The sequence below is a fragment of the Triturus cristatus genome, chromosome 3_1 (assembly GCF_964204655.1).
Source record: "Triturus cristatus chromosome 3_1, aTriCri1.1, whole genome shotgun sequence".
NCBI classification, from domain to species: domain Eukaryota; kingdom Metazoa; phylum Chordata; class Amphibia; order Caudata; family Salamandridae; genus Triturus; species Triturus cristatus.
The window spans coordinates 849,685,591-849,703,684 of record NC_140583.1 but is presented as its reverse complement, the minus strand read 5'-3'; the positions used below and the strand labels follow the sequence as shown (position 1 = coordinate 849,703,684).

Sequence of the window (18,094 nt, the reverse complement as noted above, 5' to 3'; positions counted from 1 at the left end):
TAATACCCCCTACTTGCTGTGTCCTTCTTTTCATCCTTGTACATTAGTATAATGACAGTTGTAGGTGTGCTTTGCTTTGTGCCTTCTTGTACATTGATTTCCTCTGGGAATTTGTTTCCTAGAATCAGCACTTGTTGCTCTTGTATGTGATGTTCCAATTTCGTGGGCTGACGTGCCCAGGGGACTATGTATTTTATTTTTCAATGCCATGCTTAGCTAGGTCCTGCTCGGTCTGATATAACTTTCTATTGAATACCTGTTCAAGGCCTTCTGTGTGTTGACCTCTATATCACCTTGACCTTCCTGTAGGCCCACGTTGTGGCCCTGTGTTTTTCTATTCTAGTAAGGTTTTTTCAACTGGCTCTCTTCTTTCAGGCTTTTGATATCAGCAGCCTGCTTGTGAGCTATATCAGTTAACATTGTTTTCAATGCTCCGGCAGTCCTTTGTTTTTGCTTGGGCGTGTGATGTCTCTCACTCTCTCCATCTTATTATATTAGTACTATGTTGCTGGTTTTCTCCTCTCAGTCCGAATATATATTTCAGACATAATAGTGGTGATGGCGTTTTGTCTTTGGGGGCGTGGGGGGTGGAGGGGTGAGTGTGTGTGTGTGTGTGTGTCAGTTAGTTAGTTATGTTTTTGCACTTCCTCAAAAAGCTTGCATATATGCTTACATAAAGTCGCCTTTCATTATGTTGCAGTGTTACCTTCACCTGGTAGTTACATATGCAATTGTTTTTCTTTCCCTCCTCTGAAGGTGATACTTTTTAGGTGATCCCAGTGGTGTCCACTTGTCTCTGGGAGTTTTTCTCAGGACACGAGCTGGTTCTTTACCAATAGTTGTTGTTGTGTCTTCTTGATATTTCTGTCAACTCATTGGTCAGTGATTTCTCCATCATGAACGGGTTCTTGGAGTCCCTTTTCTCTGTGTTGCTCAATGCACCAATGATAGTTTTCTTAAGGCAAGGAGCTATAGCTCAGTGGCATTCTCAGTTGCCTCTGTTCCCCCAAACCACAGCCATTCATGGGTTTGTATCCCACCATGGGAGCTGCGTAGTATTTGTTTATATTGCCTGTTGTCTTCTAGCACATTTTTGTTCCCCTGCCATGGATAACACTATTTTGATGCTTTTCAATGTCTTTCAGACTTCAATTGCACGTGGTATTTACCCCAAGTTCTTATGGTGACGAATATGCCCTTGCTCACCTACTTTACACAGACCATCCGGTCTCTTCTATCTTATTCTAGGCAGACTGGTTCTATTCAGGGACTTCTCATAGGATCCGATCACACACCCTCCTCCGGGCATGGTATTGCTCTGGCATCTAATTCAAAGGTAAGGAATCTGCAGCTGGATGTCTCTGTCAGATCGACAATTAACTTGCCTCCGGTAACGCCTTATCTGGTAGAGACAGGATCTAGCTGCAGATTAATTACCGACCCTCCTATCCTCCCCATTCTGCAAACTGGTTTCTTTTTACCCAAGAGATCCCTTTCTTCACACTGATATGCCTTCATTAGGACTTAATAATTACTTGACACAAAGATGTCTATTTTTTGGCACGCTGTTTCCATGGACTGTTTCCATAATTGGCTCTGTGTGTTTGGCGCGGATATTAGTCACGGTAGAAACTGACATTAGCGCGTCAGGGGCTTATATGAGCTCCGTCGATGTCACATCCGGTGGATGATATCGCTACCGAGTCGCACAATGCCCTCTACCGACACACAAAGGTACTGCTGAAAAATATTACGGATCCAGTCTGGCGCCTGGGGAGAATTCAAACGTAAGGAATCTGTGGCTAGATCCTGTCTCTACATTACTGAAGGTAAGTAACTTGTCCATTCAGATATATATGTGATAAGATGTGCTATACATTTTGGAGAAAGTAGTTGAAAACAAATTTAAGTACTACTTCATCAAGCCTGTTATTCTAAAAACAAATGCATGCATGTTTTTGATCTGTGACAATGATTCTGAAGCAACAACAGTTATGTGATACCTGAGAAATATTACAATTGTTTTTCAAACAGGCAGCATAACTGTGGAAGTCATGATGAACATTCTCCGTGATAAAGAAAGTGGAATTAACATGCAGGGAGGATTTATGACAACAGGAAGCATGGTCTCCATCCTGCCCCAGGACTCCAGCCGGCCATGTGTTCATTTCTTCACAGGCACTCCTGATCCGGACAGGTGGGGAAATGCTGTATTCTAAACCATGTGCTTCATTGCTCAGTACTGCCACACTTCATTTTACCTTTGTTAAGTAGAGAAAAACATACATGAACCCACCTTTGAGGTTAATAATATGGTGGCGGCATTTGTGAACCAGGATTGGTATAGGTATTGTTTTTGAGTGATTCTCTAGTTCCTTCCAAGATGGTATTGGTCTTGTAGACCAAAAACTTTGAATAGAATGCTGCAAACTGTCTTTGGAGAGAATAGATACAGGCAAAATGCACAGTTCAATTAGAGTGGGTGCTTCAGAGTTTGTGGAAATTAAATGCAGTAGTTACTGTAGACAGTGATACCCATAGAGAGAAGACCTGGTCTCCGGTCTGCAGACTACTCACGAAAATGCTAAACTGATGCCTGATCACAAACTGAATGTGCACCAGTGTGTTGAGGAATGAATACTGCCACACCCATTTCATCTAGTCAGGCATGACTGTCACTTGTTTTCAACAGTTTGAGTTCTGCAATGTATGCAGTACACACGCTCATAAAAGACTTGAAGGTTTAGGCTAGAAACCGTTTTTAATACATGACCCAACTACCATCATTAGTATATACTTAAAGTAGATAATATAGAATCCTCATTTCTGCTATTCGGCAGAATGGGCCATGCTTTTGGGGTGCTGCCTGATTAGGCATGTCTGCCCAGGCATGTTCAAAACTCTCAAGGGATTCTTCAAAGTTTACCATCCTCTGCCAGTTCATATGATTGTGGCTGTAAAACTTCCGTCTTGCCTCAATTTCCTTTTGAACAGTCATCAATGGAAGAAAAGGAGCAAGGGAAGCTGCTGTGCATATGATGCTTCCTTCTAACGCTCCAGCGTAAGCAGCGGGCAGTAGACTAACACGACTCCAGTATGAAGATAGCGCTAGAGACTTCAGTATTAGTTATCCATGAAAATTACACAACCTTTTAAAATGTAACTCTAAAAGAAGGGAAGACCAGCGGATGAGAGGGAGAAGACATGAAGAGTTGGATAATAAAATGGGGTGGCAGAAGAGGATGAAAAACTAGAAAATAGAGGAGGAACAGAGGGAGGCGAGGTTGGAAGTAAGACATTTATTGCCATAATCTTATGTGGTTTGGAATACATATCTAACGTTTTTTGAGTACTCTGAGAATTCCAGGATTATTTCTGAGAAGCTACAATTGTTTCAACTTCCTAGAAGTATGCTTAAGTATTTACTAAAACGTAAAATTTACCTGTGTAAATATAACGCACACGTTCGACTTGCTAACTTGCTAACCCTTTAGCATACACCTGCATTTTGGTGGTATTCCTTCCCATTCTCATTGTGGGTAGGAAGAAGTATGAACTGGGCAGATAGAGGAATGTGAGGGTTAGGAGGGATGGCGAGGGTAAAGAAGAAGTGGGTAGGAAGAGCAGGAGAGAACTAAGGTGACAAGAGAAAAGAATAGTGATGAAGCACAAAGGATTGATCAAGGATTAAGGGCTTCAGGAGAGAGAGATAAGGGACAATAAGTGATAGTATGAGCAAAGAAGAGTGGCAGGGTAGGGTTAAGAACTGGGTACTATAAAGGGAGAAAGAGAAAAATTATGAGTAAGTAAGGATAGTGCAAGTGCTAACATAAGGACCGATTCCCAAAATAGAAATGCTGGAGTGATAGGAAACATGAAAAAGAAAGGGGGAGGCACATAGAAGATATCTAGAGAGATTGGAGGAAAGCTGAAGATGTGTAGAAAGATAAGAGAAAAACATTGTAAATGGGAAATTTAGGAGAGATAAGTAAAAGTTTAACCTGGATGAATTGGAGAAGTAGAGTGAAAAGAGGGGCATCCACCATAGAAAGCATGAAGCAGGTGAAAGGCATTAAACAGGTGGCAGCCCTTGGAGGCGATGCTTGTCTCTTACTTTCTCTTCCAGCTTGGCAGATATGGGTTAGTCCTTCCTGTAACCACAATGTCTCTTTGGGATTTAATTTCTTGCCAACTGGTGCCTTCAAGAATGGTCACTGAAAAAAAACTCCAATGCAAGAATGATAATCCTGATGAAGGGGCTGGATAGAGTGAGGTTTAATCATCCAAAGGTTGTAAGAGGGTCCGAATCCAGGAAGTGAAGAAGAAAAACCTTAAGGTGGTAAAAAGAGTCAGAAGAGAAGAACAGGATCTTGTCATGTAGCATTTGGGATGCAAGAAAGGGCAGATCAAGGCTCCGTTTATAGGAGAAAAACTGTAAATAAAGGCAAAAGAAACCAGGCAGTGACATGCAAGAAGATGGCAGCTATGATTGACTGGTTAGTGTTAATAGTCACAGTAGAAAGGAGCCAACTCGAATTGGGGTTAACAACCTCACTTCCTGTTATATAACCAAGGAAGATGTGAAGAACCACTGCAGAGGTATGGATTAGAATTAGTTATTCATTGCTTAGTTACTTAAAACCTTGGTAATAAAATACATCATCATAAAACACAAAATACAATTACTATAACTGCTAGTGTCCTCCTAAAATTGGGTGACTTGATGAGACCCCATACATAAAACAAACAGACCCCATACATAAAACAAAAAAGTTAAAATGAAATGCTACTTATGATAAAAAAAAGTCAAATTCATTGTAAAATGGTGTTTCACAAGCAATAAGTTAATGGACGGCCAGCCTTAAAACAGCCCGACATACGGTGCCAGACCGATTAAAACTAAAGCCAAAGGGGTGCAGCCAAGTATTGTTAAGCACCTGTTCAGAAAAGATAAGGAGGCAAAGGTCCAAACGTCAGCCAGAGTGGTAAAGTGCAAAGCCAGAAGTGTGACCAAGGTGGCAACAGGGCAATAAGGGGGAGGCGGCCTCTAAAGCTTGCCCTCACACAGTGACCAGTACAAAGCGGACCTTCCACCACGTTCGCAGCAGAAACCACGCTCACAGTTAGTTTACTGCGAACCCCACCTGAGCAGTCCTCATGAAAGATGCCATCTGGCACCCGTGTAGCGAGGTAATTGATTGTGTTGTGAGGCTTCCTCTTTTCCACCTTTAGCAAGAATTTTACAAAACAGCAGTTTAGCTGAGGGTCCCCTGGTTCAAAGCGAGCCCGCACCGCCTGCCTCCGCGTGCATAGGCTTCTTTGATTAAAGAGGGCTCTTAGCAGCCGTCTCCTTTCACCCAACAGTGCTTCACAAGAGCATCCTAATTGGAGCAAGTCTTCCTTCCCAGAGCCGCATAAACAAGTGTCAGGTAGGCCCTCCCGCTGCCAGAGGCGATGAGATTTTGGGGGCAGCATCCCCAAATGGAACCTTGGAAACGGCTCCTTAACAGAGGGTGGGTACCCAGTATTAAAATATTTTTGTGACGCAAGAGTCTTATAATTATTTATTGTCATCCAACCATGGGCGCTACACATCAGTAAGGCATTGCCTTCGGTGAGCGAGCAGATTTTTAATGATTTCCAGACTAGCTTCTTGAAGACCGGATAGGTAGTTGGGGGTGTCCTAAAGCTGTGTGAGCCCAGTAATTGTTAATGATTCCCAAAGATAGGCCTTTGGCGGCTACAGGTCTCGATTCTAGAGCTCCTTCCAAAGTAGGTGATTTAGTGTATTAGACTTCGCTTTCCTGATATTGTTCCAGCATAATAGGAAGCAGGGGCGGCTGGTGAAATTTGAAAGTGGCCAGGCGTAAATTGATTGGCATACTGCTCCGTTGTGAGCGAGCGTAGGGAGCGAGCCTGAACCACCATGAGGGGGGTTCGGGGTGGAAAAAGAGGAGAAAAATGGTGCATTTTCAAACAAATTTGAGAAAGCAGGAAGGTTAATCAAGCAATTGTGAAAGTGCAGTTATTACATTAATAAAGAGATGTCATATAACATAGGTAGCTGCTTATTCAGTATAACCACAGAGCTTCATAACAGACTTCGAGATACAATGCATTTCTGAGTACCTGTCTCTTTCCCAATGTCCACCGCTGTCTCTCGTTAGTTAAACCCTCGCTGCTTCCATCTATGGTGTCTCCCACTTTCCCAGTGTCACTTGTCACGTGTCATTGGGTGGAGGCTTTCAGGTGACTTAGTGCCATTTCCGCTCACTCACACAGGTAAGCTTATTACTTTTAAACCCTTCACGCTGTTTCTCAACATTCATTCTGCTGATAGTAATTCAGCATATTACACTTCTTATTTTCGTTTATTTCAGAACGTCATTCAAAGGCACTTTAATTAGTTACGCATTGCCACATACATTAAACATCTTTAGAGCCACCCATGCAGTTACCACTGAAAGGAATATTCATGCATACATTTATCTCTTTGCAGATTGGCCCCTGAAGAAGGAACCTTAGTGTTCCGAAATGCATTGGGCATGTGAATTATAAATGCAATTATGTGATTGACCAACATACTTGTATACTAAAATGGAATATATGTAAATTTGATGTATATGTTTTCTTGTATTATTCAATTTGGCAAACGTTATTTGGTTGTTAAAAAATGACAACACAAGTATTATTGTAAAGTAAATGTTATATAATTTACTTGGAAACAATGTTTGAGTAGTATGATTTGGATCAAAGTGTGGTGTTAGCTTCAAGTTCACACTTGTCAATAACCATTTTACTATGATATGCCAGTGTGATTGTTGATAAATTTGAAGCTCACCTCCCCTAATTTTACTGACCAAGCTACACCTCTGTGCCTAGAGTATACGTTTGCTGCAGTTTTCATGTGCTGTTTTCTCCGGGGAAGAAAATATTTTAACATCTAGATAAGAGATATGCCTGTCAACCTGTTCAAGTTGGAACCTCTTCTGCAAGAGGATTTCCTGATCTATGGAGTTAGACAAGTTCAGAATCTGGGACTCCTGAAAATGCATTTGAACCCAGAGGCTAGAGTGAAAGTCCTGTCCTCCTAAAGGAGAGGTGGCAGTGAGATAACCGAATCTATTGGGCCAACCAACACACGATCCGCATACATACAAATTTTGTTTGCCTGTCCCTATCCTTACTCTCTTGATATCCTCCTGGGCTCTCGCTCTGTTCGCCATGGTTTCCATATACAAGACAGAGGAGGGGTACCAGGGGGCAGTCCTGCCCTTTACTCCTCTCATTATGAATCCAGTCCAAACCTCACCGTTGACCATGGCAACTGGATCAATAAAGCAGCTTAGTATCCAAGTGAAAACTCTAGGGCCAAAGCCAAACTTCTCCAGTGCTTTCATGAGGTATGTCGTGTGTACCCTGTCAAATACTTTTTCAGCATTGACCAATAGGAGGAACCCTACCTTTGTCCTCCTCTAGTTCTCTGACAGGGACCACATGCTCCTCTTGCTTTTCTTCGCTTTCTTGATAGCGATATCAAAATCCTCAGAAAAACACCTATAGTATGTCCCAAAGTGTATGTACCCTTGTCTCCACCATGTCATTCTCTTTAAGGAACACCACTATTGCATCTGCAATTTGGGACTTATTTCTGTGACTGCATAGCAGGCTATCTTTAAGTCACCCCCTTCTTATCAACGCCCAACCCTGTGGCATCCAAATGACCAGGTGAATCAGCGTGTGATCTGAAATTGCCCTGACCACAGTTTCCGCCTCTATCCTTTCTGTAGGTGGCTGGCTTAGTATATGGTGCATACATATTTAAGTTCAGCACCTTACACTAATCCAAACAACCCTTATGGTGATTTTAGTGGCCTTAGACAACCATAAAAAGCTCTTGAATTGGTAGCTGTGGAGAGCAGCCTTCAGGTTTAGTCCTGGAGTGTTAAGCAGCTTGTTTTACCAGATCTAATCATTTAGTGTAGATTAAATGAAAAAGAACCACACAGTGTATTTATAAAAATATGTCTATTTATTATACAACACTCACTAACACATTAACATATCTCCTACCTGGAGATATCAACACAAATACACACAATACTTCAATTGTAAACAAGTAAGTAAGCACAATACACAGTGGTCTGCAAGGGGAGACCAAACCATATACTAAAAGTGGAATGCGAACTGAAACCGAAGTCAGGACTTGGACCAGGAGACTCAGAAGAGCTGGGGACACAAGTAAAGTACCCAGGAACCCCACAGAGGCTGTGTGCAGAGGGGAAAACACAGCTGCGTATTTAATAGAAGTCAACGGAAAAGTTGCAGTTACAGTTTTGAAGAAGGACCTTTCCCAGTGGACCCTGAAGAAACCCTGTGGAAGACAGAACCAGGATACCTAAACCAGTGCATAGGTGCGAAGTGACATCAGAAACTTCTGTAGACCACAATGGACTTCAGAAAAGATGCCGCTTGCGAAGCCTGTGCAAGACACCTGGGGAATCCAAGGGTGGATTCTTGAAGAGAATAACCTGCAAGCAGAGGGGACCGAGTCTATGCCACCTCAGAGGTGACCAGGAGGCACGGAAGAGCAATGACTACCGATGACGGAAGATACAGGAGTGATGACGGTGATCTTGTTGCCGCAGCTTTGAGGACCAGGCAATGCTGAGGAAGACCAGGAGCCATTCACGAGCTGTCCCACGTCGGAAGTCGAGAACCAGGGGGTTGGTGTCCAGCGGGAGCATCAACAAGCCTTGGCGGCAGCAACAGACGTGGGAAACGATGATGGAGCAACGTTGGGACCAGCAAGGTCCGGGGGACTCACCAAGTGCAGGAAAGTCAGTGCAGGCACTAAGCAAGCAGGTGAGCCCTCTGAAGCAAGAGAAGACGCTCTAGAGGACCCACAGGCCAAAGCCACAGGAGTCGCAAAAGGACCTCGAGCAGCTCACCAAAGGTCAAGGCCCAAGATGCAGAGGATGTGGTGAGGACAAAGATCTTGGCAGGAAGAGCTGCTGGAGGATGAAGCTTCTTGTAGCCCAAAGATCTCTGGAGTGCCTAGCCAACAAGGCTTGGCAACGGCAAGTAGACGCGGTGCACAGGGTTTCGGTCCCAGCAGTTCTGATGAAGGATACTGGCCTTAGAATTGCAGAAAGGACAGGTCAGGCCTCCAGAGAGTTGCAGAACCACCACCTGTGTTGCTGAGCCTTTCGAAATCCATGGGACGCCAGGAGCAGAAGACCAGTCAGCTTTGTTGCAGTGTTTGCAGATGCAGGCGAGAGACTCCTTCAGTCCAAGGGAGGTTACTTTGGGTGTCCTTGATGCCCACAGGTCTGTTGAAGATCCTGGAAGAAGCACAGACACAGACGACGAAGAAGACTTGCAAAACAGCGAGACCAGGAGCAGCAGGAGTCTTCCTTGATGCAGTCTCAGTTCCAGGCGAAGTCCATGTGTGCAGACCGTCAAAGAGTGACGTGGTCTCAGGCTTGAGTCTTGTCACACAACGAATCTGAGGACCCACCCACAGGTAAGCCCTTTTATACCATTAGAAAGGGGCTAGGACGACTCAAGGGTCCCTTTCAGAGGAGTGGCTGGACAGAGGGGAGGATACTCCCAGGTCCTTTGTCACGTTTCGTGCCAGAGCGGGAGCCAGGAGCTCCCAGAACTGGTTCTAACTAGAGTGGCAAGCACCCCCGCCCCAGCCCAATACACTAAGTCCTGTCTGGGAGGTGGTCACTCCTCCCCCTTGACTGCAAACCTAGTTTTCTACCTTCCCCTGCTCGAGCTCAGCTCAGCAGCAGGAGGGCAGAATCATGTCTGGGGTCGGCAGCAGCACTAGTTTGCTGGCAGACCCTGGAAGGCTGTTACCAGATGTACTGCGGCTTCCTGGAGGAGCCCCTCCGTGCATGGAATCCTACCTCCAACACCGGTAATGGTGTTTGGGTATGATTTCAACATGTTTGATCCCAAACATGCCCAGGTTCGGCACAGCCAATATATAGTTAGCCATCGTAAAATGACGCATGGCCACTATATGTATCAAAATGGCTGACCGCACTTACAAAGCCTGGAGAATTGACTGGGATTTGTAGAGGTTTCTTGCTCATGCAGGGCACCCTCACACTTATAACCCAGCACCCTGCCTTAGGATTGAATGGCCTGCCTTAGGGGTGACTTTTTAAGTGTAGTGACCTCAGATGTAAGAAAACGTATATCTGTCGTAAGTGGTGCTAGCCCCAGCGTACGCAGGCTGCAATGGCAGGCCTGTAGTCACAGTTTGAGTGGTCTCTCATGGATGGCATAATACATGCTGCAGCCCATGGGAAACCCCTGGTGTGCCTAGGCCCTGGGTACCTTAGTACCATATACTATGAACTTACAAGGGTACACTAGTAGCCAATTGTGGAGCTACCAAAGTACTTACCATGTAACATTTAGGGAGGAGGCACAGTGGCTAGGGCTCTGATTAGCAGGATCCCAGCTAGACTACTCAACAAATCATACTGACACCTGCAAAAAGTGGGAGTAGCCATGAAAGCAGAATCTACTTTCCTACCCTTTCCATTAGGTGGAAGGAGCCAAAGAAGTGATCCAGCCTAGCGTATGATTGGTAAGTTGCTGAGAAAAATGAATAGTCTCATCTCTCTAGGTATATGGATCTCCAGATATCCATTAGACCCATGCCAGTCAGTCATTTTGAGCACTTGCGTGGTCTGTCTTCTTAAGCTAAGTGTCCTACATTAGGCAGATGTCATTTTTGGAGTCCTTCAGAAACAAAAACTTTGCAAGCCTCTTCACTGGTGCATTGAGACCCATTGAGTGAGAGCCTTGTTATGTGTTTTAGAAGATTTCCCTGTTTGTAATCAAGGGAACAAGGGTTTGTGGCTGATTGGCTTACTTGCTTAGCACTGAAAATCTAATAAGTTACTGAAGAAGGGAAAACTAGAAATGCTATTACAAGCCGTAGTGAATGGTGAGCCCTCCCCCCCCCCCCCCCCCTCAAATTTAACTTAAGAGCAATTAAAACACCGTAACAGCAACTAAAAGTCATGTTCCACCCGTGTGGGACCCAGAGGAAAATAGTTACCATCACCATCCTTTTGCATATGAGTATTTTGAACTGCACTACTTGTGCACCCCAAAACCTGCTTCTCTTTCCTGCTTTGGCCCTAAACAGCCATCCAAACGTAGCCACTGCGCCCCATCCATGTGACGGCCTACAACAGCTATTGGCCTATTTTAGCCAAACTGCAGTACACCAGCCCTCGTCCCTCAAGCTGGTTGGTGGCAGAGAACTCTCCACCTGCAGTTAAGTCCTCACCAATTTCCTTCCACATGCCACTGTGCTCTTCTTAAGTGGGGCTCTCTGCCATCTGTGTGTTCCAGGGCCTTAAGGCTAATGAGCGTAAATGAAACTGCGGGGACAGGGATCCATCTGGTGAGCTCGCCATACCGAAGAAGCTTCTAACTTCTGTGAGACTTCACTTGGTGTAGGGACTCATCCCAGATGCATATAAGTTTAAGTGGATGCCATCTCCTGTACATGATGTCTGTGCAAATCAGATAGTTATTCACAGCCCAGAATTCTCAATGTTTCTGGCGAGTGATGGAGGAGGGATCTTAGTAGATGCTGATTGTGTTACCCTCAAATGTGGTCTGACAATAGAAATCATCATAGGTGATACAGCCTAGGTGACATAAATGAGCATTAAAGTCGCCCAAAATAATAAGCGAATATGGTGCTGTCTGGTTTTTGTTTTTATTCCTCAAAGAATTTTAACCGCAGCATGTGTTCCAGACTGGTCTCTTGCACAAATTAATTGTAAAAATGTACAATCAATAAACTTGGGGCGTTGGTAAAATCTAACTGCACCACTAGTAGCTTACTAGAGCCTGTCTCTGTTAACTCGGGTGTACATGACATCCTAAGACAGACTGAAGTTAATAGATCCCCTTTTGTTCTATCTGAGTTTGAGGGTATCGCTGCTGCAAAGAAAGAGAAAAAACCCATCCATATAGAAGGCGTTTTCAGTGTCCCAGGTTTCCTGCATTGTAATTATATGCTAGTCAGATATAAAGCTAAGCCACCTTTCGTCTTCTCTTTTGTTAGTTAACCCAGCAATGTTCCAACTGACTGCTTTCAAGATAAGACCCAGTCTAGCAAAAGCCCAAGTCAAGGGACTTCACTTAACATATTTCCTGCTAGCCCTATTCTTATTGGGAGTTGCAGGTGTGGGATTCAGTCAGTCATTACTGTCTAATCTACTCAGGGGCTGGAACCTATTCGTCAAAGTAATTGACCTATTGTGCTACCCTCTCAGCTCCTCTGGATCAACTCTCAGGGGGGAACCTCCATTTCTTGGGTGCCTGACATTTTCAGATGGGTAAAACAAAAAGCCCAGGGACAGGACCCTAATATCTGTAACCATTTTGTGATCATGTAATCTATTATTCAATAATAAAAATAAAAAAAAATATATAATAATTTTTTATGTATATTCTATATTTATATCCATATATAATATATTTTATAACAAAATATGGTGCAGCCACGCTGTCTGGGTACATCGTATCACTTTTTAAAAACTTGAATATATGTAGCACAGCAGCTCACACTGCTGTGCAACATTTAAAAAGTTTTTGGGACAAAGTCAATAGATCTCGCGTAGGCGCAACCTATTGTCTTTGTCAATGCTTGTTGTTATTTTAGGTAATGTAACAGAATCTTCTAGAAAGCACCGTATAATTGTTACTGCATACTTTTTATACGTGTTTTGTGTTTGGAATGCAATTATGTAGTAAACAGACATGATACATGTGTATTCTCATTTGATCTCCTTGCAACCTTAACAATGGCTTATAGGCTTCAATAGTTTTCATAGGCTAGAACTGTTTTATTCAGAGATGTACATGGCTTCCTTCAGTATGGTTGCATTCGGTCTCAAGTTAGAATACTGCAGTTGAATATCCGCAACCTAAAGACTTTCCTTCCACCATCCCCTTTCCTTAAAATACATTTCAGTGGCTTCGATTCTGCCTCGAAATGTATTTTGTGTATGTGATATTTGAATAGCGTGAACATAGCCAAAGTGCAGGGGAGCTCAATGCAAGAGTAAACTCCAAAGTTGATGGAATGGGAAGCTGGGTTTTGTGAGTATGGTTGGACTGTTAACAATGTTTTGTGATCTAGTGTTCCTGAAAGAGATGTGATTTCAGCAGTTCTTTCCAATTGGATGAGAGTAGGGGTAGTTTTGATGGGCACAGGGATGCCATTTGAGATCCTGGGTGCATAAATGGAGAGGATTGTTTTATTGTTTATACTTTTTTTCACTTCTTAGTCTTTATTTTGATGGTGTCCTTGCCTCAGATGTGCTGAGAGTCACTAGAGGTGGTTACCGTGTCAGCAGATAGACGGGTGTGTCGGTCATGATAACTTTGTGGATAATGCAACTGGTTTAAAATATTTTGTGGGCTGGTATGGGGAGCCAGTGGAGTTCTGTAAAGGTAGGTGTGATTTAGTTTTGTTTCATGAGGCCCTTCATTTGGCGTGCTGCACCAGGTAGAATACCCTTCAGTGGGACTAGTATAGAGGCTGTGAGACACTGCATTATCACCATCCAGGTGCAAGAATACGAGGGCTTCAACCGTGTTTATGGAGTAATTTTCTCTGAGGAGTGGTTTCCCTTTTTTTCTGTAGAGAGAACTAGTATCAGGCCATCTTGCTCTTCCTGTAGTGTTTTCTTTGAGGGAGAAGTCTGTGTCTGGTGTCCAAGGTACATCCGAGTAACATGGCACTGTGTGAAAGTTTGGGGTTCGTATTTGTCTAGGTGTGTTCATGTAATTGAGCCGGGTTTGAATTAGTTGCTGCTCGTTCTCAAATTGTAGGAATTATGTCTTGATGGAGTTGAACCTCGGGTAAGTGATGGACAGCCAGATCTGGATGAAGTGCTGGCAGCGTTGGAGTATTTGGATGTCTGGAGCGGAGGAGACTTTCAAGTTTGATAGTTAATGTTAATATTCTTTACCTTGTTGACATTTCAACATCTAGTTCATGAAACATTCATGCCAACATCAAAAAGAAGGCTCTTTGAACATAACCATTTAAGAAAACTCTGTTTTCCAGCACTCTCTTCTGTCCTGTGGCAGACTTAATAAAATACAATGTCAAGGACAGTGCTCTTGATGCGAAGTCTTACAAACATGGAGTGCTCACCACAACAGGAAGATAGCGGTCTTCAGTCAGCGGAAACGTGGTCTTCTGTCGGTTAGTAACTGTGCCTCTCTAAACTAACCTTCAATACACTTTGGGGGCCAAAGCACTCCATAAATCTTAAATACTTATGCTAAACTATTTCTGAAGTGAAAAGTGACTAGCAAAAATTGTGGGTTTGGTAGAAAATACATGTAAAATGTTGCTTAGCTGGAGTTTTATTTGTATTTTTACATGTCCTAAAATAAATAGTGTTTTTTTTTTTTAGGTCTCTTTTTAAGCCTTTTGTTTTTGTGCCAAATATTGTGCCTTTGCTAAAAACCACGTCGCCAACCTTTGGTCCTGAAGACCCGGTAAAAAAATCACCAAGGTTTCAAACCAAGCCTGATCGAAGACATGAGCTCTACATACAGCACGAGATTGTCATGGACATGATGGACAAATCTCAGGTAATGTTCATATTGCAGATTGTGGAAAATTACATTAAAAGGCCTTTTGAACCTACTCATACACCATTACCCCTTTCATTCTGCTATTATCAATTAACTCCTAGTATGCCTCCCTTATCTCTTTTTTTTTTTTATTTTACATCCTTTATTTTGGGGACAGAGTTGAAGGCAGAGGTACTGTTAACACACATTTCAGTTGCTTGTACATTTGCAGATGGGTATGCCCCAGTTTGAACTACACTTATCTTCCTGATGTTTTATCATTGGGGGCAAGAAATGAGGAGAAGGAAGAGACTTTAACAAACTATTGTATTGTAACTCGGGGTAACAATAGCAGGTGTAAATCACCGATGATAGTAGATTATTGTCAAGGGAACATTATTAATGTCTTGCATATTGTTTCATCGGCCACTTTAGCATCTAGAGTACACCACGCTTTGTGCCTTTTATTTCTATAGTGTGTTATTCATGTGGCAACGTGATCGTCCTTACTCGTGGTTGGGTTTGTGTCAACCGTGTACATATCCCTTGGGTGAGATGATGTGCCTGCCAATCTAGAGGAACTTCTTCTAGGCTTACAGTTGGATCATATTTTGCACACACCATCAAATATATAGTTCCCCACTGCACCCGCCTAGCACAAATTAAACATTATCAGATGATGTCTATGATCATACTTCTTTTAAAAATCACCATCAAAAGACAATCTATTGCAACACAACTCTGTGCTCTGCTTCCAACCTGCCAATCACCAACCTCACTCAGCAAAAACTCCCACGTTGTGTCACATTTCCCACTGAACTCATTCAATTTTTGAAGCTTTCAACCCATTCTCTGACTCATTCAGCCCTCCTATCAATAAACCTCTTGCCCCCGTCATCTGAGCTCTTTTCTGTGTGACCTCGTTGTTTAACCATTCTCTTACATCTGGCACCTACCTGCTATGCTTCAAATCCCAATTGTTTGACCTCTTCTAAAGAATACATTGTCTCTGTCAAACTATCACCTGGTATTACGACAAAGCTTGTACTCTAAAATATTCATATGACTGGTATTCAGTTGTCTCACACTTTACTTAACTTTCGACATCCTATTTGATTCCGTGCAGTCAGGTTTCCATCAACTTCAGACAGCAGAAACTGAAAATTGACACATCTCCAACTCTATCATCAGTGCATACCACAATCACCTTTTTTCTATCCTCATATGTCTAACCTTGACCAGTGTCTTCGCTGTAGATTGTCTCAGTCTCCTATTCTCACTCATATCAGTAGGCATCACAGGAGTAGCCTACATGCGTCTATCTTCCTGATCACTCTTTGACATGGGCGTTACCTGGGATTCTAAAGTAGCAGTACCTACCTCACTTCCTGTGAATGCCCCACCAGGGTCTGTCCTTGGGCCTCTCCTTCTCGCTATACACCACCTCCCTTGGGGACGTCTGCTTCTCTCTTGCGTTTCTCTCTTGCGTATCTCTTTACACTGTTGTATCTTATTCTCATTTAATCTCTTTCCACCTCTGCTTCATTTTCGTGTTTCTCAGTACCTCACTGAAATATGTCACTGGGTGGCCTATGCTTCCTTGTACTAAACACCTCTAAAACTGAGATCCTGTACTAGAACTATCATTCTGATCAGTCCTCTCACTCACAACTCTTTGAAGTTCACCTACTCCTTAAGATAGCTTGAGGTTCTTTTCTGCCTTTCAATGAAGATGGGCTCTGTTTTAAACAATAGAGCCAGCACAGCACAATATCATGACTTAATAATGTGGTATCTGGCTACTTTTTTTATTCCCTTAAGCAAAAACACCCATCAAGTCGTTCGTACTCCGCAGACGGGACAACTGTAAAAGTTTGCTTGTGGGCCTACCTCAGTACCCATTCGCCTCGCTATACACAGACTTGTCCCTTGCCAGAAGAACCTTGTACAATCTTTCTAGGCATGCTCCCACCTCATTTTATCACCACCAAGCCAACTGGCTCTAGGCCAGAATCAGAAACATATACAAACTACTGACCCTTGTATTCAAAACAGTGAATGGCAGGGCCCCAGCTACCTTTCTGACAAATCTATACTGCTGCACTCCATCCCAGAAAGTAAGATTTAATCTCCTTACTTCTTCCAAGCTACCCTGTGCTACCTCCAAATCCAAGTCTTTCTGCCCTGTAAGAGATCTCCACTGAAACTCTGCCAGACATCCACGTAATACCCATGCGTAACGGATTCAAGAAATAACTGAAAAGTCCACTTTTGTAGCTAGAAAGAAACCAATAATTACTGTCCCACTCACTTCATTATGTTGTAAATTAGTTAACCCCTTTAGTTCTTTTTATGTATACTTAAATGTGGCCTATGATTCTCATATAAATGGTGTACTTGAGCCATATCACAAATGAGGCTCATGGGTTTTTTGGTTTAATGTTAATCTCTTCACTGTGATTGTTATATATACTGCCTTTTCTGTTCTGGGTAAAATGCTGTGGTTAATAAATGAATATTTTGAAGGGGCTCTGAACCCAAATGGTTGGAGAGTCCCATTGAGATACCTATGTTCTAAAAGTTCAATTTTTAAAATGTAAATGAAGAAAATAATATTCAGAGATAGAGCAAATGTTTTTGAGAGATATGGAATTTGATGGACTCTCCATATGTCTGAATCTGCATGAATTTCATGTAACAAATGGGCCAGGACTTATTAGCGCTTACCTTCTTTTTCAGAGTAGTTGGGTGCCAAGGCCTGGAGGTATGCTGGGCTTTTGCCCAAGTAGTCTTTGTGCGTGGTACACAACAACTTGGACCTATATTCTGCTATTTTCCTTTGTAGATTTCAATGCGGGTGTTGACATTGTCAAACAGATCAAGCCTAGGAAAATTGAATTTCCTGCTGCTGCTTTTTTGACAGACCTGTTTAAACTTTGTTGCATTTTTCCAATTTTGATAGTTCTAGATGTTTGATCAACACTGCCATGTGATCAACATAATGAGACAATCTTCTTAAGCATAATGATTAGCAAGATGACCCTCTGTTCTGATGGCATATGCCTGGGGCCAGAATAACAGACCCCATGATTTGTAACAGTTGCACTATCCCAGTTTTTACAATAGTACACCTCTAAACAGGTGTGGTGGGCTCAAGCAGGGGCTGTGTGCCCCATTATTATCAAAGTATATGGCATATTAGAACTTTGGAATGTTGTAAGCTCCATTGGAAAACAATGGAGTGCTCTGGGCTTTTAATGGCTGGTAGAAGCCCAGGGCTCCAACATTCCAATGTTGTCGTTCACAGTTGTTGCTGTGAACAAAGGCCTCACGGAGCCCAAGGGGATTTCATTCACCTCAGACTCTGTGAGCCCTTTGTTTTATTTGTTAGAGCGTTCTGCCCCCCAGTGGTGGAATGTTCCAATAGCCTTGTAGCCCTCCGTATCTGGGCTAT

At 43.0% G+C, this 18,094-nt stretch overlaps 1 protein-coding gene across 3 annotated transcripts in view; it reads left to right on the top strand.

Annotated features, from left to right (window-relative positions):
* Positions 1 to 18,094, top strand: part of SCRN3 (secernin 3) — a 146,554-nt gene that overhangs the window by 90,578 nt on the left and 37,882 nt on the right. For all 3 annotated transcript variants that reach the window (XM_085645262.1, XM_085645263.1, XM_085645264.1), the window contains exons 6-7: positions 2,035 to 2,197; positions 14,478 to 14,658. In XM_085645262.1, coding sequence (XP_085501388.1) covers positions 2,035 to 2,197; positions 14,478 to 14,658 — 344 coding nt within the window. The remainder of the gene's footprint in view (positions 1 to 2,034; positions 2,198 to 14,477; positions 14,659 to 18,094) is intronic.